Genomic DNA, 20,984 nt, shown 5'->3' with positions numbered 1-20,984 from the left:
GAGTCACAGCCAGTTGGCAGAGAGACTGTAGGGTCTAAGACCCCAAGTGTGCGTGTTGTGTGTGTCTGTGCAGGAGACATGCTGTCCTGGAAGGGGCCCTGGCCTCTCTGGAGATGAAGCGATGGCTAATCCCTTCCCTGGCAGTCTTCATCTAATGCTCTCTGTGAAAATAGAGGGAGGAGAAAGAAGAGTCCCTCCCAACTCAGAATATTCTCTAACTCCTGTCTGCTGTAATTTCTGTAAGAGCCATTAGCGGAGGAGGTAAGACTGTGTGGGCAAATGCTTTCTCAACTCTGTTTAGACTTGTCCCTCCTTTTGCCTCTTGAAAGTGTTTGCTAATGGGTCGTGGGTGATTGTGCATCTAAATAGCTAGCAGGATGACTCATTAAATCTAAAGGGACAATGTGAAATGATTAAGTACTTGGAGCCAGAAGTTAAAAATTTGTTTGCCCTTGTGTTCTTGATTTGAACCCACTGGTTAATGAAGCCGGTGAGTAAGTACAGGCTTTATAGCGATTGCCCTCAGTAGTGGTAGTGTTTTAAGTGAGTGTTGCTGGGTTCACGATGACATTTATAACTACCTTTCACACTCTGTAACAGTGGTCTCTGCTTCATGGGTTAAAAACCCCAAAATGTTAGATTTTATTTTTCAAACCTAGAAGTGAGAAAGAATTCTTAGAACAAAATTCCTGCAGAATTTGTCTTGGATTTTCCAAGTTTATGTAAATCATATTGTCTGTATAGTGTGAAAAATCTCCTGACCTTGAGGACACTTCACCAAAAATAAATCCTGAGTTTTGATTTGGGGCTTTATAAAGTTTCAAGATTTAGAAATTCCAGAAATTTTAAGGACCAAAGCGATCAGGGTAGACTTGCCTAAGAAAAGGAATTTCCTACCTATCTGCAAGTGCATGGCTCTCTCCTCACCTAGTCACGATTGCAAAGAGTTGGGAGGACAGCAGTGTTTCTCTTAATGTGCCTATGAAATGAGAATAGGTAGGCTTTTAATTTTCATGAGTTACTGGCTCCCAGTCCACTGAGTGAAGTCTGGAGCACCTCTTGTCTGTCAAACATACAGGTCTCTAACCATGACTTGCTCATAGCCACATTTTCCAGAATCCTTCCAGTCTTCATGTTTTGAAAGGCTGTTATCATCAACCTTCTCTTCTCAGTGGGGAGATCAAAGTGCAGAGGTGGAGTGATTTCTCCAGCATGTCAATGGTGCAGGAGGAGCAAGAGTGAAGACCTTCATTATTCACAGGCCAAGTGTAACCTCAGAAGGGGCACCTCTCCTACTGCACTAACAATGCTCCTGGGACTGTCTTTGAACCATGCTCTGGAGCTTTTACTCGGGACACCAAAAACTCTGAGAACTTGACAGCTACTTGGCAGGTTCCCCATTACAGTTCCACCCCCTTCTTTTCCCCCACAACCCATCCCACACTTATATGTACAAATTATGAACTCATTTAATCACACCATTTTCTGTCATCTTGCCCACCTTCTTCAAAATTTTCTGCTAAACACCCACTTATCTGCTGGACACCAACTTTTGTTTTACTGATGTCATCTTTATTGAAAAAAACCCTAAAACAACCCAGTTAGGCTGCTAAATGGCAGTGCTTTGTTCTGCGGTACATAGGGCTTCTGGGGATGGTTGGTCATCAGGCAACTTCACTAAACCTCTGCTAAAATGAACTATTTACAAAGCAGAGGTAGCAAACCACAGGTACTCCCCTGCTGCTTCTCAGAGCCCAGCGTATTAACACAGACAAACAAGCACACAAGACTGAGAAGTGCAGCAGTTGAGAAGTGGCTGTTCCCCCACCCCTGCCCTTCCAGGATGATAAGTTCGGGCACAGAAGCAGGGAACATACCAACTTATAGTTACCTCTTAAATTACTGTGGGTTGCATTTCCAGAATTCCTAAATCTAACCCTAAAGTAGGGAGGCAATTAGGACTGGGCAAAGTGTTTTTCAGCCTTTTCTGTGTTGCAATGCAACCATTTGCTCCATTCTGGTTTATAAGAAGCTAAATGCATGACCTGAAGGGACATTTTTGTTTGGTTATTTTTTTTCTTTTCTTCCTCCTACAGTCAGTGGGACATTGGAAAGGGAAACCCTATTCTGTCCCAACGGAGACTTAGCCATTTGTTGAGGCATCAACAAATTTATATTTAAATTACATTTACAGTTAACCTTTAAGCCTCAAAGCATTAAAATTCCCATTGTTTTTCAACTGAAGATTTCTTTTATTACAAAACCTGGTGGGCCATAGTCCAGTCAAATGATTTTTAGAAAATGTCATGTAGAAACTGAAACTTTTTGTGGAAACATGTCAGTAGTCAAGGGAGGTTATGCTGGCTACCAGAAAGCTGAAGGGAGAAGGGAGGGGGGTAGAGGACAGAGAAGCACCCCCACAGCTGTAACTTGTGCAGTGGCTGGGGACACTCACCCAGGACATGATCCCAAGGTTCAGCCTCCTGAATTGTCTGATTTGGGCCAGGCAGCATTACACTCAGCCTTGGAAATTATGAGTGAGTGCTGCAGCCTATTTGGCCGCTGGCTGCCCAAGACTGGGGCTGAGTATCAGTGCTACAGTTTTATGTGCATACACTTATTTTGTACATAGGCTTAAACTGATGTTTTTCTGTGTCCCAAGCAAATACTCTGATTATGAGCCCTTCTCTCTCCCACAGGAACATGACGGACACCACATCTTTCTGATACATTAATGTTTTGATTCAGTTACCCCAGAGAGCAGCAAAAAAAAAAAAAAATTGCTTTTAGTCTTTACCTTGATGGTACTTGATGGATAGCTGTAGGTCTGTGCTGAGGAGAGAGGAAGAAAAGATGTGATTGTCATGCTTTGGTGAAGCGACATGAAACAAGGATTTTCGGCAGCACAGGACTTAGCTACAGACTGAGCACCGGCTGTGCAAAAGCATGAGCTCACGTGGCATTAGGTGGAGAAAGAGTTGAATCTCTGAGGGCTAAATAAATCTGATGGCTTTTCAAGATTTATCTTCTCTCTAGTTTAGCACACACTTGTGTCACGCAGTAGTGCTCAACAACCTTAAGAAAACCTAGATTTGCAACCTTATTGGGTTTTTCTTTTTGTTGTTTTGTTTTGGGGGGTTTAATTAACTGACATCAATTGTACATGTCTGTCTTAGAAATGGATGTTCTTGCTTGCTCATTCTCTGACTCTGCATTAGCTTTATGGCCAATGGAGCCTGAATTGTGCCTGGGATCACTGGCTGGGCGCTGGGGCGCAGAGGCACTACGTGATGTGGCACATACCTGACTGTGCACTGGGTGTCTGTGTGCACGGGTCTGGCAGGCTTGAGCCTTTCTAGAAATTTGTCTCTCTGTCCCATAAACATCTAAATAGCAGAGGGCTGTCATTTGCATCATGCTTTCTCTCAGCCTTGTTTTTATCAGTCTAGTTGATTCTTGTTATGAGGTTGATTGAAATATGGATTGCTCCTGTAAAATTCTAGAGCAGAGTTTTCACTTTTGCCTAAGATAATGGGATTTTTAAGCATACATGTTTTGCAACCTGACAGAAGGAGAGACATCTGTCTCTCGGTATTGTGTTAAAGCTGCTATCTTAGAAAATTTAAGGTGTTTTCAAACATTATTGTGCTGCCTTAACACTGCCATGAAATTGCTGATGTAAATGACTAACAAGAAGCTGTTTTTTGCTAAGCAAATACTGCAGCTCGTGAAAATGGTAAAAGTATTATGTCTTTGCTACATGAATGGCTTTACCCACAGAGAAAATGTAGCAGTCTGAATCGAAACCAAGACCTCCTGATTCACAGGAACACATGTGATCTGGGCTATCATGTGAGTCTTCCCTATTTGCATATTCAATATGCAGAAACTGTTTTATTAGGAGAATATGTCATGCTGACATCTGTTTAGAGAAAGTTCTAAACTGTGCTTGTGTATGGGGAACGCGGGCTGGTGTGTGACCAAATGCAGGCTGTGCTGTGCTGGCAGCCCACTTCCATCAGCAGCCCTCCACCTCATTTCCAGGGGATGAAGCAGAGGTATAGCAGAGGCTCCCCCACTCTGGTTCGAGTGCTTGCAATCCTGCTTAGGATGTAGGAATGCCACGTTCACCACTGCAGGAGGCAGCTGCAAAGCGGTGGCTGAGGCACACATGGTTTTGTAACTGGAGAGGACAGCTGCCCCCTCATCCTGCCTTCTCCAGAAACAAAATAGACCAGAGGCCCCAAATAATCCAGCACAGTGGGGCATCAAGAGGGCAGGTATCCCCCACTGGATGCAAGGAGGTTGCCCTCTACTGGGATGCAAAATGCCTGGTCATGGCTGCTGCCACCACCTCTGCAGCGATGCTGGATGCTGGCAGAGAGCTCCCCCTTGCCCCCACCCATGCCATGCCACATCACCCCCGAGGTGCTCAAGGAGCCTCTTTACTTACTTTGCTTGTGGCAATATCTTTTTCTCCTGATCGGTATTGGTATTTTCCACCTAGGGCATGAAAATAAAGGTGAACGGGTAGGTCTGGCACTGCATAGTCCTCATCCCCACTGCCAACCCATGGGCACCTGTGTTCCCATAGGGAGACCCCTTCTCCAGCTTTTTGGATAGGGCACTTTATTTAGCTTCTCTGCTGCTGTTCTCCCATGGAGGTAGTCCCTGGCAAGGCATCCAGCTCTGCCCTGGAAGCTGCAGGAGCAGGGGCTGTCACAGGGGGGTAGAGGCACAAATCACCAGTCCGAGGATGGAGGGATGGCAGGAGCAAGCTGGTGGCTGTTGGTAGGTGTTGCAGCAAGTAGCTATTCGTGGGAAGTACAGCCTGTGTCCCCCTGTGGGGAGCCTGGTAGTACCTCTGCAAAGTTTGTGGATTTGAGGAGCAATCAGCCTTTCTGGGCTTGTCTGCATTAAATACCTCTAGATGAGTGAGTGAGCAGTAAATATTGGGAAGAGATAGCAGAGAACTGGTCTCATGCTTCCACAAATGATCTACATCAATCTAACCTTTAGTGTGTCTTGGTGAAAATCAAAAGGAAGAAAAACACAGCAGTTGTGCAACACGAATTGCAAACACACGGGTGAATGCAAGGCCAGCAGACACGACAGCTTCTGGCACATCTGTCTCCAGCAGTTGAAATAATCCTTGCTGTTTCAAGCAAAATACTTCCAGGTTTAGGTACTGAAATTATTTGGCAAATTTGGAGCCTTTACATTATGTTCAGATTGCTGTTACCATGTTTCTTGGTAATAGGAACTAGGCTTGCTGGGGCGTGTGTTATCGCTTATAGTTTAAAATGTTGTGTTTGTAAAATGCCTGTAATTTACAAGCATTTTGCAATGTAGTCGTAATATTTACATGTTAGATTTATATATATAATAAAAATGCACTAAGGGGTGTGAAGCTGCCAAGTCATACGAACTTGGGAATTATGCCCAACTTGCTGATGGAGGTACATTATGAGTGGGTCTCTAATTGCTTATTTGCATATTCTCTTTCTTTCCCAGGACTGAGGTAAATAGGTGATGCCACGATCCTTTGTTGTTGTTGATACTTTCCTTGATAAATGGTCTCATTTCTTTTATATAATACGTATGTTTGGCAACTCACCTGAAATAATTTCTTTCTATATATGCCTCTGGTGCTTTTATAAGAGTAGCAGAAAGTTTTAAAAATATTAGTAAACTTCCCAACTTTCTGTTTAGTGGGAGAATTTAGATTGCTTTCATTACAGCTGTATATAAAAATAAAGCTATAATCCTACCTCCTTCCAGGTTGCCTACTTGATTTTCTCTGAATTATGTATAGTGGTTTTCCTACACTGAGCACAAACTCCTCTAGCCTAGTTGGAGATGCAAGGGGGACTGTTTCATGCAATTCAGTCCTAGAATTCCTATGAGATACATTTAAAATAAAATATGTATATATATTTATAATACACATAATTCACATTAGGAGTCTATTGTAACTGTCAAGCATTGTGAGTTTGATATAAGTATTTTTGTTTTCTAATCTTTATTTATTCCACTTTTTCTTGTTTATATTGAGTTGGCTTCTGATTTTTTAGTCCCTAGCTCAGGGGGAAAGGCTGTTGGGCTTGGGTAGCTCTTCCCCAGGACTGTCAAAAGATAAATAGCATATGTTCCTCTAGCAAATTAGACCTGTAAACTGCTGCACAGCTCTCAGACAAATTCTAATTTAGTCAATCATACGTAATCCTGTGGGAAAATATGTCGCGTGGTCTGAGAACTGAAAGCATTTCTCAGCATCAGCATTTATGCTACAGATATGGTGACTCTCTGAGGCAGGTCCCCAGCAGTTAGAGGAAGGGAGCCCAACTTGCCTATGGTTGGAGGGGTTCTGGGGGTTGGCTCTTGATGGGGTTTTTTTGGAGGCAATTAGAGGCACAGACTTATCAGTGAAACTGCTGGGAAATAGTTCTGACCAGCAATCTCAAAAGAGGAGAAATGTGACTCAACTATTAAAATGAAAACAAAGGCAGAATTCCTTTTCTTTCTTTCTATAGTTTCACTTTGCTCTTTGCAGAGCAGCTACATGAGCTGTCATGCTCGGGAAGTGGTCAACCCAAATATAGAAATGCTGCTTAAAAGTGAACTCTTCAAATGGAAGGGATGAAGTGGCAGACTTGGGGATGTACAGGAAGAAGGAAAGAAAGTCAAGAAATGAATTAGAGGAAGCAGCAGAGGCTATGGATAAATGATGGGGTCTGAAATCTGCAACGTTTTCTCCCAGTAGCTGCAGCATTAAGCACTTGCTATTAAGAGCTCAAGTTTGTGTTAGGTCTGCTTCGTACACCTGAAATTAAGATTGCCTTCAATCTGACTTTACTTCGATCCAACTGCCAAAGGGCCAAGAAACAAGGCAGTAGGTGCACTTTCTGTCCATGAAGGGGGATTTCTTGGGCAGAGATGGTGGGACACTGTTGGTAAGGTCACACAGAGACCCATTGAGCCACCTTTAAGAGCCACCACCCCCCTCTGCTTCCAGAAATACGATGCTCCTCTGAACTGCTTTGGGACTTGACAGCACCAGCTTTAAGGAGCAAGGGCTTCAGTGGGGAGCCGCTGCAGCTGTTGTCTCCATCTAACTTGGTGTCCCTCAACAAGAGGTTACTGGTCCAGAAATAGCTGGACCTTCCTCCAGAAATATCCAGTTCCCACTTGACTCCTTAAACCCACCACCTCTGACACAAAACTGCCAAACCTCAAAAACCCCCACATCCAACCAAGCAAAAAAGTGTCATTCTTGCTCCATGTCTGGCTGCTTGGCAAAGAAGGCCCAAGGCCACATCACTTCAGTACATTTTAATTCCTGTCACCCCTGTAATTGGCTCTGGCCCGTCCTTCTTGGGACCCCACTGGCCATCGCTGGTCAGCACTGACATACAGACTAATTCACCTGAAGCTGATGAACTTTTCCTGCCAGTCTCACGGGAGTGATAATTTGGGGTTATTTCCTCCACCAGACTGCCAATTTTCCCAAGCCTTGTAGATACTGCACCACCTGCAGGTGCCCCTTTACTTTGATTTTTTTTCAAGGTCTGGTTAAAGTTACTCAGGAGAGATACTGACAGCTGGATAATGCACCTACATGAGCCTCATTCCTTAGGAATTTGGTGCGGATGGGCTGACTTCCACAAGTTACATGCAAATTTTATGTTGTAACCCGAGCTATCTCTTTAGGCTGACTCTGAGCTTGCCCGGTGCTGTGGAGCAGAGGAGCCTCTCCCTGCTAACCCTCAGTCTCTGCCTCTCATGCTGCCTAGTGAGCAGCAGCAGCTAGGATTGAACCTCTGCAGCACCAGAGCTTTGCAAGGATGCTGTGACTGCATAGGAATGGCTGTTTCTCTGAAAAAAAACCCACAAACGGACAAAAAAAACCCCTACCCTTGTTATTTTTCCATGCCTCTGAACTTCCGCGAGGTCTATGATTTTTTTGAAAGACGCGACTTCATGACAGGGGACTGACACGCTACACAAAAGTCACACCAGGCTGACACAGCTCAATGACAGGAGCTGGAGTGAGATGAACTGCAGTTTCTGTCCTGCAAGGGCAGCTGGTCAATGCTGTCCCTGAGTTACTTCTTCTGGCAGTGATTTGTTAGAGTTTTTGACAGTGAGGAAAACAGACTGTGGATGAGCACAGGTTGGGACACAGCACCATGTTGATGCTGCCTTTTACAGTAGTGGCCCTTCCTCCCCTCTGCTCTCATGAGGGATATGGGGTTCATGGCCTTGTCAAGCTAGAAGCTGTGTGCTTTACACAAACCTTGCTCACAGTTCTGTTTCCTTCTCCCAAAAAAGCAGTCACAAATGATTTCAAAAGGATCAGAAGTCCCACCTATAAGTGTGACACAGCCACTTAAAGCAGTGGGTATTCTGCAAGCCTGGGAGCAAAGAGCCTGGAGCTGAGACCCTGAAGGCATGTGAGCTCATCTCTGCTGCTTGCTACCACAGGAGAGGACCCGTCAGCTTCATATAGATTTTGCCTGCCTTGACTCAAACTGCTTTTGAGAGTAAGGCTTCATCCTTTGGGGGCTTTTGCCCTTTCCCCCAAGGCTAGGTAAAGTGGTCATGACTTAGATGTCTGGACACAGACCTGCAGGGAGATGAGGGATGGGTTCTCTTTGGAAACAGGCAGAACATTTAATTTTGGCAATGGAGTGCCACATCTGAGCACCGCAAGACCAAGTAAGCAGTCAGGATACAATACTCAGAGACTGCAGGACCTTTTCTTTGACTTACCAAGTAAACAAGGGGAAAGAAAGGGAATTTTTCCACCTGTCCTAGGTGACTCCTGCTGAGCATACTCCTCTGTCTTCACAGCTCCTTAGGAGACAATCTATTCCTAACCACTGTTGTCCATAACTATAGCATGCTTATATATCCCATGTACGGCATTTAAATACATTGCACAGTTTAATCTATTTTTTTATAGTGTATATAAAAGCTTGTCTTTACGAGACATGGTGCCAACAGATAAGAGATGGCAAGGTGAACCTCCAAGTGTAATTTTCCTTCCTGGAAACTTGGAGCAGATGACAAGTCCTTTCAGTTCCTTGTGTTCCTCACCAGGACAAACACCCGTCCTCCCTTCAGCAGGTTCTCCATGCTGGGAGCCTAGAGATGAAGTCACCTCCCTAAAAATCATCCTGAGGTAATACTCTTTGACATACTAAGAACTATATTGTTCGTCTTAATTTGCTTTCTAAATTACGTTTCTTTAATCACGAGGCTCCTCCCGGTGCCTTACATGGTCTCTTAAGTCTGATCCATTGAAGGTATTATTTGCTCCGATTTTAATGGAATCGCTCTCTTAATCGTCTTGTTTAGTAATTAAATATAAAATGGTATTGGACCTACCTTATTTTTGGTGGGCAGTTTCCCATCCTTCCACTGGACCTCTGCTCCTTGGGTAGCCAATTTTGGTGTGGTTTCCTTTCAGGCTAGATTGTTTTCTATACTGTCTGTGTTACAGAATGAAACTCAGTGACCAAAGCAGCTTATAATCTCTCACACTGTAAAACATATGCAGGATCTAGGTGTTGTTCACCTAAAAAAAAAAACCCACCCCAAAGCCTCCACTGCATGAAAACCTTATGAGTGGGGGTGGGAGAGGAAGAAGGGTGGAATGGATGAGTGATGTGGCTTCCTGGGACACTGGCATGTGTGCTGGTGCTGATGACCTTCATGAAGTGACTAGGGGGCTGCAGCATGGACTCCCTCTAGGTTCCATTGACCAAAAATAGCAACTTAGGGTGCTTTAGGCAAGAGGAAACCACATGCCCGGCCATCTCACTCTTCTGAGAAATGGTGTGACACACTGAGTGGTAAAAACCAAACACTTCAAACCCCAACGAAGCTTTCCTACTGAAGCTTTCCAGTGCAGTCTTTTTTTTTTTTTTTGCTTCTTCCTCTCCTTTTTGTCTTTTTTTTTTAATTATTATCATTTTTATCCATTTCTCTTCCTCCTGAGCTGCAAGGAAGAAATAAAATAGAAGAACCAGAAATACTATTTGCAGGGCCAGTGGTCTGGGGAATGAGCAAGTTTTTGTTCACACATTCTAATTGTGGTACATTGCTGGAAAAGAAAAAAAAGTCTCTGTAAGACTTTAGGTGCCTGCAGCAATTTCATCAAAACTCAGAGGTAAGAAGGGTTGGGCACTTAACAGGACAGTTTGACAGCATGAGCTGTCCCCTGGGAACATGTCGCTTTGCAGACAGATGTATACCACCACAAGCTAGGTCTCAGCTTATTAGCCCCCTTCTTTGCTTCTCTTTTGCACTTTATTAGGCAGTCCCACACTGGATTTCAGCACCAGCAGCTGTAACTTTTAGCTGACAGCAGTGTGTTAGCAGAGGGAGGAAGTCCAGTTTGGGGAGAGATCACAGACTAAATACCTCCAATCCAAACGTGACACGATAAACAGCTGTGTCTGTGGATAAACTACCTTTGTGTTCTCTGATCTAAAACTTGTGCACAAATGTGACAATTTGTCTGTAACCCAGCCCAGCTGAGCACCACTCAGTCCTGCAGCACCCCTTGTCTGCGTACTGCAAGTCCTGCTGCAGCTCACCCTGGTGCAGTGACGTAGGCTGGAGCATATTTTGGTAGATGCAGATACTGTCTTTACCCCAGTACTGCAGCTCTCCAAACTCAGTGGAGATGTGGAGGGATTTGCCGTATGCAGGCACTACCTACAAATACATTATAAAGTTCCAGGCCTGTTCAATTGCATTTGACAAGCTGCTTCCCAGTAGTAGCACCCACTACTAGTACTGGTGAACCAACCTCCAAAAGTCAGTGCAAATCATGAGTGGATGAAACCATCCCCACCTGTTCTGTTCTCTTTACAGGCAATGCCTTGAGAGGTGGCACTGAATCCTGCTGACAAGGTAGGTAGCTGCTCAGTTGTTAACCTGGGTTTGGGTGGTTGAAAAAACAGTGGTTTGGATTGATGGTTGACAAAACAATGTTTTAGACTCCAATTGTGCCTGAGCGGTTCCCATCGGGAACATTTTCTGGAAGTTCATCCGTATGAGTTATCAACTCCATTAGTCATTTGGGCTGTGGGGAAAAGTTGGCATTTCATGACTGTGCAATTAATTCTTCTATGTCCTTTTTTGATTTACTGGGAACTAGAGAGAACATCTTGGTGAAGCAGAAAGGAAGAAATGAATGTGAATCACTGGGTTTTTCAAGCAGTAGTTGCAGAACAATCTTCTGCCTGATTTATTCCCAAGCTTTCACTGACTTTAAAATGTGACTGAAGCTCAGGCATGGTGTGCAGTTCTCAGAAATGAAGATGCTGTGTAACTGAAGCAGAGGAGCATGGGATTTGACTGACAAGGAAGGAAGAGGTCTGTAATCCACCAAAAGTCTATGTAAAGATGAACAGAGCAGGAACTGTCTGAATATATGCACTTAAAGATACACTCACAAAATTTAAATAAGTGGTAGGGTTAATGAGTGGATCTCATATTTCTGCCTGCCTTGTGTTTAAAGTAATTAATCAAGTGCTGATGTTGCCTGGTCCCTGGAGAAAGGGAAGGGATCAGACAGAGATGCTGCAGCAGTCAGATGTGCATGCAGACACCCACCCATGTAGGCTAGTAGGGAGGTCTCTGCATGCTCGGAACCCGGAAAAAGGCAGAGCTTGGAAAGAGCAGCCAAAACACATGGCTTTTATCACCAGTTATGCTGGGTATACAGAGGTGCTGCAAACGGAGCCAACAAATTTTTCCCACCATTTTTCTTCATCCTTTGCTAAGACTGAAGGTCTGATCTTTACCAAGAAGTGTTTGCTCTAGCAGCACACAGATTTCAGGGTATTGGAAGATTAGAGTGTTTCTGGCAGAAAATAAGATGGTTAAAGTCGACACAAACATTTCCTATATATCAACTGGGCTTGCAATTCTTTTTAAAATCAAGTGCAGTTCCTTTTGTGATCGCTAAGTGGTGTCAGCTATAAGGACAGTGTCTGCAAGCTTGTGGGAAGTTCTCCTATTAAACTGTTGTTTCAAAATTGTAGCAGAACTAAGATGAGGACATCAGCAAAGACTGTAATGAATCTTTTCAGAGATCATTTGCACCCTGCTAAGAGACTCTCCTGCAAAATGACGTACAGCAAATCTTCAATGGGTTGTGGTTTTGGGGGGGTTTTCTTTTCAGTTTTGGAAGTTCTGAGAGGTTGACAATCAGAAATTAAATATTTGCTTGTGAATCTCCATTTCAGGAGGCAGTTTTCTGTCTGACTTGTTCCTGAGTCTTGGTCCAGAGCCTGTTGGAGCTAATCGTACTGCTTAATAGCTGTAAAATGGTCTGACAAACCCCACAAGAACCATTTTTACGTTGTTTTCACATTTTGATCAGACCAGAATGCCCTTCCAGAAATTTTGCATGGAAATGCAACTATGAAAATAACTCAAGGAAAGGAAAACAAGATACCTCAAATGAAAAAGACAATAGTGTGAAGCAATTGCAGTTTTGTAGACTGATAGGAATTAATTATTGAACCTACTCAAAAGCGCATCCAAAATGTTTCTTTAGAGGCATACTGATACCTGAGCTGTTTCTGTGTTCAGATTAATTACCTCTTGGGAAGAGAAAAGGAACTGTAAATGTGTAAGCACATCCGAGAATTTTTTGTGTAAAGTTATGACTTGGGCCCGTTGGCTTCCCCCAAACTATCTGCACAATTCGAGGCTGATCCGTGCAGCCATTCGACTGAAAGAAAACATTTTAATTGCAATTGTAGTCATTTGGAGTAGTAAGAACTTGCAAAAATGTAAGCCACCTCATCAGGCAGCAGAGACATGAAACACAGTTTACCAGTAGAAGTTTGATTAGCAAATAAGGTGTCACTGGCTGGCTGCTCCACTGTGTGGTGTGTGAGCCACCCGTGGGCTGAGGGTTTGGCTGGTTTCGGCAATATGATCGTAACCCACAGAAAAAAGGGAAACACAGGAGTAACAATGACAAAGCAAAAATGCACAAAAACAATGGCTCAAACCAGCTGTGTCACCTATTTTAATGTCATCTCAAGTGAGGGTGGAGAGGGTGCTTGTGGGACAGCACCCCTGTCTTTCCTAGGGACAGGGCTGGGGAGGGATCATGGACCTCTGGAGATGGGGGTGACCTCAGTGGAAGAAAGGGGAGACCAAAGCTCTGCTTTTTCTCTGAGGCAACATATGACCTAGGTCCTGGGTCTGGCACTTGGCTTGCTCTGGTCTCCTTAACCTAGAAAAAGAGTTGTGTTACAGCAGCATCAGCAGCTCCTAGGTGTCCACTGACTTACACGAAGGATGCAGACCTCTAACTGGGTCCTCTGAGTTGGGGACATTTGCACTACTGATTGCAGCATGACTACTGACCCGAACTCCTTTCCTAGAGCTCAGGTCAGGACCAGGGTGGCCTTTCATCCTGCAACCCACAGACACTGCTTAGCTGGCTTAGAAATCTGTGTTTGCATTTAGGCACTTGTGAAAACCCAACCTTATGGAAAAGGTGCTTGTGAAAAACCCATTCCTCCTGTCTGTCTAGCAGCCCAGCTGGGAAATTGTCAGTTTCTGACTCTGACGTTTGTTGTCATGTCCCCCAAAAATTTTGTCATTCAGCTGAGTGTCAGAGGGGCAGGAAGTTTTTATGAGGTCCCTCTTACTGTAGCTGAAGGGGCTGGGAATGTCCCTAGAGTAAGAGCGCAGTGAATAAAAAGGGGGAAGTCACACTCGGGGCATCAGTCGCTCTTTCGTCCCGCTGAGCGTACAGCTAAGATGACGATGGTCGCTTGCCTGCTCCTCTCCAGCATCTGGACCATTACATCAGGTAACTCCTTCTGTCTGTCTGTGTGTCTGTGTCATCACTGCAATGGCCTTAGGGACCTCGGTGGCCCTGCCAGCCTTCTGTACTGCTGGAGGCTACAGTCCCCATCTCTCACCCCCCTGGGGCAAGTCCGTAGGTGACACAGCACTCGTGGCACTGCACACGACTGCAGTGCTCACCTGGGGCTTCAGGCATGTTACTGCTGGTTGCACTGATAGCATCTGCTGCTTAATTTACCACCAGGGCATTTATAAGCTTCAGAGAAATGTACAAACTTATTGCAACCAGCCAAACATTGCTTGTAGGTATCTGCTCAGGCCACCAAAAGTGTGTATGTGTGTTACACTGGCTTTGTATTTAAAAATCATATATAAAAGGCTGAATTAGTTTCAAACTAGCTTTCATGATCATGATTTGTATTCTGCCTATGGCACAGCAAAATGACTGGTACAGCTTCACAGCTGGGTTCTTGCTCTCTGGTGGAGATCTGCCTGGCCGTGGCCACAGCCAGAACCTGAGAGCACTTTGTTGGGTGGGTTAGCCAAGTGTACCTCTGGGCACTGCAGGCAGCCTCACTCCTCTTTAAAGCCTGCAAAGATATTTAAAGTTCTTATACATTGAATTATATGTCTTCAGTGATGCACCTGTCCTTGCTGATATCTTCCTCCCCCTGCTGATGTACACAACTAAACTCTGAAAACTATTATCCTAAGAGGACTGTGGAGCTGAGCTGTCAGCCTGGGAGCATCCCTTTTCCTTGCCTGTACCCTTAATAGTTTTTTCATGGGTCTATAAATTGGAAGAGTAGACTTTTTTCTTTTCCCTGGAGACCTTTAATAGCATGGCATTTATGCTGTGGAAGTTTTCTGCCTGTGGGCCTTCAGCAAGGTCTCTTCGGCAGCTGCTTCCCAGCTGCATGGCCTCAAGCCTGAGATAGCAGGACAAATGCAGTTTGCCTCTGGTCTCCCTACTTTGCTGTTTCCTTCTGGTTTTCTGTTCTCTTGCCAGTCTCTGACAAGTGTGAATGCACAGTGTAAACTGAGACACATAATTTTTAGCAGTTTTACAGATTTCCTTCACTCTGCACCACAGAAGGGCTAAGAGAGAGGTAATGGCCTGATGTCTGTTTGGTCACTAGCACAGCTGAAACTTTAGGGAACCTCTCCGTAGGTGCCCGTGGGACAGCAGTCCTAGCAGACAGAAATCAGTGGCTCCCAGCAACAGAGCTGCCTTTCTCAGTGGTGCTCTCTACAGCACAGGTATCAGGCTGGTGAGATGCCTGGTGTGAGAGGTGGCAGGTCCAGTGAAGCTCTTGGAGTAGTTCTTTCAAGCTGCATTTTAATTTTTTTCCCTGGATGGAGGGGCAGAGAAATCTTCTGGAGTTGCTGTGGTTGGAAGAGAGGGTGAAGGGCTGTGGGGGCCTCTGCTGGGGGTGGGCTGCAGACGAGTGTGAGAAATGTGAGAAACGCTGAGTGTGGCTCCTGCTTCTCTCGCAGCCTCTGTGCAGGTGCTGAACAGAAAAGTCCAGTCAGTCCAGGCAGGAGGAAACGTTACTTTTTCGTGCCAGTCAGTCACAAAAGAAGATGTGATACAGGTGACCTGGCAGAAGGAGACAGATGGGCCTGAAGACAACATAGCGACTTACAGTACAATGAACGGCCAGAAGATCGCCAAGGGCTACGTCAGCCACGTGAGCTTCGCCCACAGCGAGTTACAAGCCTCGGCCATCTCCCTTCATGGAGTCACCCTCCAAGACGAAGGATGCTACAAATGCATCTTCAACACGTTTCCCTCGGGGGCTGTCACTGGCAGGATGTGTCTCAAGGTTTACGGTAAGGCATTGTAATTGCGTACAGACTTTCTTCTGAGGACCAAGTAATTTTCCCTGTGAGAATCCTTCCCTGACATTGCTACATTGCTATGGGAAAAGTGGCTCAGCTTCCTCTCTGGCTCTCTCTCCCTCTCTGGTTTTACCTCTGACCAGCATTCAACATTTATTTAATTTTCTTCCCTTTCAAGTCAGCAAGAGTGAGATTCAAAAGCTGATGTGTAACCCATGAACTTCCTCCAAGTTTCCCTGGTCCTGTGGTGACAGCTGGCTGCCCACAGCCATGAACCCTGTGCTCCCCTGCTTAATTTCACTGCCGCTCTCACATCCTAAGCCTGGAACTCAGGCAGTTGTTTCCTTGGTCTGTATTTGGTCTTAAAAAAATTGCAAAATATTCAAAAGGCAAAGAGGCACGTGCATGACCAGAGTAGTTGAAAGATCATTTTGAAGCAATAGTAAAAATGACAGTAGTTGTGCTGGGGTCAGCAAAAGGGCTCATGAGATTTGCCACATGAATATCTTCTGCAAGTCAGCATTAACTACCTTAAAGAAGATAGTTGAAACAAATCACGAGTCAAGGTGGCAATATTTGTCACCTTCATACCTAATCATCAACTAGCAAGTACAAGCTGAAATAAAGACAAATAGATGAACTCAATTGAAACAAGTGAAAAGCTGCTTATCTTTTGAGGAAGGCTGCTGCTTTGCTGCCTGTGAGAAAGCTGAGACATTAAACATGCTCTGAGGCCAACCTGTTGGCTCCTGACTTCCTCATGGAACACTCTGCTGTGAGGACATTGGCCAAAGATCATGTCCCATGTGGAGAATATCAGTGTCTGCAACCTGTCACTGGTGATACAACCTCTGCAGAGTATTTTGCTTATCCCTAGTACCTTCTGCTGACAAAGACACAGATCCATGTGTCCACACACATGTGTCTGGAGTCCTCTGTGTGGAGAAAAGACGCTCCTGGATTATAGGGGAAAGGTGGAGGGAAATACAGGGGAAAATCAAGTCTGGAACAAAAGTGCTTTTTCCCTTCTTTTGGGAAAACTCCTAGACCAGAAAAGACAAATGACAATAAATTCATATGATATTTCATACATGAAGAGGAAGGTGTTTCTTAAAGACACCCGGCTCTGAGTCACTTGGAGGGTAAACACTGACTATACATTACAGGAAAAACATGGAACTGCCTTGCAGAGGGATCCCATTCTTCTTTATCATGTAAATTGAACACAAAGTTAGATTTCTTTTGTTTCTGTTTTTGGTTTGGTTTTGGGGGTTTTTTTATCCAAGTGGGGGAATTTCTTACCAAAACCACCAGCCTTGTGGCTCTGGTTCATCCTTCACCAGAGTACTACTTCTAAAAAAAGTTGTTTTTCTGCTGCCACACACACTCATGCAAACGTCTTTTCCTGCATCTCAGACGAAAATGTATCAACTGAGAAGGGTTTCAGTTCTCTCGTGGGCTCGTGGGCCACTGCCAGGGGCTGCCTCACCGGTGGCCTTCCTGTAACATGCTGCATCAAACTTGTCCTGAGGGGGTCAGCATGAACAATCTGAGTATTTGGCACTGTGACAGAAGATTTTGGTTCATATATGATATCTTTCATTGAAGCTAATGCATGTGATGCTACTTAAAAGCAACGGTCTTGCTCCCTTATCCCCTCACTCATAACGATGGGAACAACTTGTCTGAACAAGCCCAGAGGGTGCCCCATGATGGAGTGTGAAGCCAGCAGGAATCTCCCGAGGCTCAGGGGCACAGGGCAAGGTAAGCAAGCCAGAGTCACCAGCTGAAAATGAAACGCTGCCATGTCTTTGCTCTCAAGAGGGGACTGCCAGGGAGTTTACAAGCTGGTAATTGCCCTATTACACAGCCTTCACAAGAGCAGCTGTTCCCGGATGGGCACCATCGCTGTGTGGTAAGGGGAAGTGAAACCCTGTAAGAACTGGATACAACACTGTGATTAAAGAAACAGGTATGACTAGAGGAATCTCATACTTGCCTGTTGGGAACAGCAAACCCAGGAAGAAGCAGAAATTTCTTAACACTTCAGCATAATCCATTTTGGAATAGAATAGTTTCAATCATGCTTGGTAGGTCTCTTTTGAACAGTCTGTTCCCCTTCCTCCTCCACTTTACTTTGGAAATATTTTGTCAACCTTCATTGCCAAAGAGTATTAGAATGAAATCCAGGAAGAGGATTGAGGGAGCAGGTGTGGAGAAAGATACATGTGACACATGAGAATGGGCAAGACTTGCTGGGTCACAAAATTCCCTGGGCATTTGCTGGGCCATCTTCAGAGACCTGCCTTCATCGTAAACACCACCATTTGCCTGGAAGTCTTGAGCACACTGGAGAAATCCCATCGCTCTTTCTTAGACAGGGAAACTGAGGCACGGGGCTGCTGGTGAACACCCACAGGGTTGGAAAAGGCTTGATGTCATCATGAGGCATACTGTAATGCCTATAATCTTTTATCAGTTTCTATGACACCGCTGTCAAGAGTTTTTAAACATAAAAAGCAAATCATGACCTGACAGTCTCCCTCTAATTACAGAAGCCATTACAGATAATCAAAGTGATGTACCTCATTAGAAACTCCCTTTTTCAAATATTTGGGAATGCTGACAGAGCTCGAATTTGGGAACATCTGCATTACTTCTCTTCATGAGCAACTAAAGCAAGTACTTGCACACAACCTTTTTTGCAAAGACTTTTTCACTGGAAACAAATATTTTAATGAAAGGCAAAAGCAGCAGTTAATTTAAGTGTGTGTATCAAACATCAACAGTGGGCACACAGTAGCAAACAGTGTAGAGGGACTTTACTGCAAAAGCAAGCACTTACAGGTTTTGAGAGTGCATCTGTTACAGACATTTGCTAGAGAGAAGTTTGGCCCTGCAGGAAAACGCTTTGGGGTCCAACGTGAGAAGAGAGAGAACTGCTTAGTCTGGAGAAGAGCAGGCACGGAGTGCGCGTGTTTCTGGCAAGATACCAAGCAGTTTTGCTCATCCTTTATGGAAACATCTGTGACAACTGTCTTTGACTGCTTTTAAATTTTGCAACCTAATGTTTGAATGCTGTGCTAATGCTGGGGGTGGATGTGTTATTTTTATGCGTCCCGTGAGTGAAAGAAGAAGTTCGGAGATCATTTATTAGTTGAAACATAAACTGTTTGTGACACTAGTCTTTTCATACATGGGAGATTTTGAGAAGTTCCAGCTGAAATCCCCCTACACACTTTCCTTGTTGCTCTCAGAGGTTTCAGTAGCCCTGTGGGGTTTGAGTTTCTGTCTATTGGTTATACAAAAAATGAGAAATACACACTTATTTTTCCTAGGCAGCTGCAACCATAGTAAATGAATGAGGTCGGGCTTTATTTAGTCCTGTGATCCACAATTCTACACACCTCAAACAGCAGTAAAGCTAATCCTGCAGGTAAGTTTAAGGGAAAAGAACAAGAATTTTAACTCATTCAAGCAGATCAGCTCTTCCAGAGAGAGGAAGACATATAATTTCATAGTTTCACTACCTACTGATTTGAACCCATCCATAATCACCACTTCTCAGCTGGCATGCTGCTGTGCAGCTGTTAATAACAGAATTGAACCACAGATGTTTCTGCCCCTTGCCCTTTATTTTTGTCTAGCTCTTCACTTCTAGACTGCTGCCTGATCACTTTCATGTTTATTTGTCACTGCTGGGGTTTGGGAAGGGGGAAGTAAGATGAGATATCAAGCTTGTCCTCCAAGATAATTGTAAATACAGATGCTCTTTGCTCAAATGTGGGTAGAAACTAACGCATTTTGTCATTTTGTCGTTTACAGCCATCTTGGACCCCAAAGTGGAAGCTAAACTTATACCCAATCCAGACAAAGCTGAGGAGTCTGAGAAAGTGGTGGGGATAAGCTGTTCAGCAACTGGGAAACCAGCTCCAAAAATAACCTGGCACCTTCCCAGCATCCTGCAGCAGAAGCCAAGGGAATATCACATCAAGTTCAGCAACCAGACCGTGACTGTCATCAGCAATTTCACCCACACCCCTTCCAAAATCCTCCATGAGTACCCCATCGCCTGTGTGATCCAACACCCTTCTCTAAATGTGACCCTGGTCCTGCCCACGGACAGCCTGGAGCAGGGTAAGTACGTAACTCTGCTCCTGCTCTGAAGTGGGGTGGAGAAACACCCCCTGGGATAGAGCACAAAACTCCTCAGAGCGCTGGGGACAGGTGAGGAAGGCATCCTGAAGAGCAGCCGGGACTGGGCTTGGGAGTGATGGAGGAGGTGCCTGGGAACATCCAGATGCCCTGGGCTATGACATACAATGTCTTACTCCTCCCTAGGTCCCCCTATATGCCATGATGTGCCCCAGGCTCCCTTCCTCTGTGACAGGTTTTCCTGTCACATACCCTGACACACCAACAAGACGTGCCAGTGTTGGGTAGCTTGGAGGGCTGGGTTCCTCACGCCTGATCATGACATCAGACCCCGAGCACAGGTCTGCTGGCACTGCTGCTTGTGTGTGTCATGCTGGCATGTGGTCCCAGTGCCCCTATCCACCCCATCTCACCCCAGGGAATAGCCAAGGAATGTTTGAAATGGGTTTTGGGCTGTTTTTTTACTTTTTTTTACTGAGTACCTGCTGCCTTCCCCACAGATCCGGACAGCACCGTGGCACCCTCTATTGCCATTGCAGTGGGAGTACTGGTCCCCCTGATTTCCCTCCTCCTTCTCACCTGTCTCCTCTACCACTGCCTCAGGCACCCACGAGACCCGGAGAGAAACCCAGCCTGGCCATGCTGGGTAGGTCTGCCTTTCCCCAGGGTGCAGCAGGGCTCAACCCCACGGTCACAGGGCTCAGTACCATGACCCAGCTCTGCCCAGCCACACCAGGGCTGCCTACACACTGCCCAGCCCGGGCTGCTCCTGGGCTGGAGAGGGACACAGGGAGCAGTCCCCAGCCAGAGAGCTGGGCAGCAGCACGCTGGGAAGGGGAAACCTGATTCTGCGTAGCCAGGCCATATGCACCTGACAGCACTGGCAGCTAGAAAATATTCACTGTGTCAATGACAAGGCATGCTGTGGCAGAAGAGTCACTCTACTACTATATTTATGCACAAAATAGTTGTGCAAGCAGTGGCCAGACCTTTGGGCCATTCTTCTTCAGCTCCTAAAATAACCTCCCTCAGCACTCCTAGTGCAGCTCACAAAGGCAGCAGCTTTGAGGATGTGTCTCAAACAAAATGAGGTCTTAGAGAAAAACTGTGCCTCTGTGAGGAAAGCCCAGGGTGCCATG

General features: G+C 45.2%; 1 protein-coding gene across 2 annotated transcripts in view; it reads left to right on the top strand.

The window, feature by feature from the left end:
* The window catches only part of CD200 (CD200 molecule), a 28,356-nt gene that overhangs the window by 6,652 nt on the left and 720 nt on the right, over positions 1 to 20,984 (top strand). Inside the window, exons 2-8 of one of the 2 annotated variants that reach the window (XM_027681473.1) lie at positions 9,103 to 9,184; positions 10,004 to 10,174; positions 10,885 to 10,923; positions 11,171 to 11,388; positions 15,346 to 15,681; positions 19,516 to 19,827; positions 20,346 to 20,491. In XM_027681473.1, coding sequence (XP_027537274.1) covers positions 15,501 to 15,681; positions 19,516 to 19,827; positions 20,346 to 20,491 — 639 coding nt within the window. In that variant the 5' untranslated portion in view covers positions 9,103 to 9,184; positions 10,004 to 10,174; positions 10,885 to 10,923; positions 11,171 to 11,388; positions 15,346 to 15,500. Of the gene's footprint in view, positions 1 to 9,102; positions 9,185 to 10,003; positions 10,175 to 10,884; positions 10,924 to 11,170; positions 13,853 to 15,345; positions 15,682 to 19,515; positions 19,828 to 20,345; positions 20,492 to 20,984 lie in introns of both variants that reach the window. The other variant, XM_027681472.1, reaches the window with a different exon arrangement.

The sequence above is a fragment of the Neopelma chrysocephalum genome, unplaced genomic scaffold (assembly GCF_003984885.1).
Source record: "Neopelma chrysocephalum unplaced genomic scaffold, ASM398488v2 Primary Assembly neopelma1_60, whole genome shotgun sequence".
NCBI classification, from domain to species: domain Eukaryota; kingdom Metazoa; phylum Chordata; class Aves; order Passeriformes; family Pipridae; genus Neopelma; species Neopelma chrysocephalum.
Note: the sequence above shows the minus strand (reverse complement) of the source record. Positions and strands in the feature narration are given on the sequence as shown.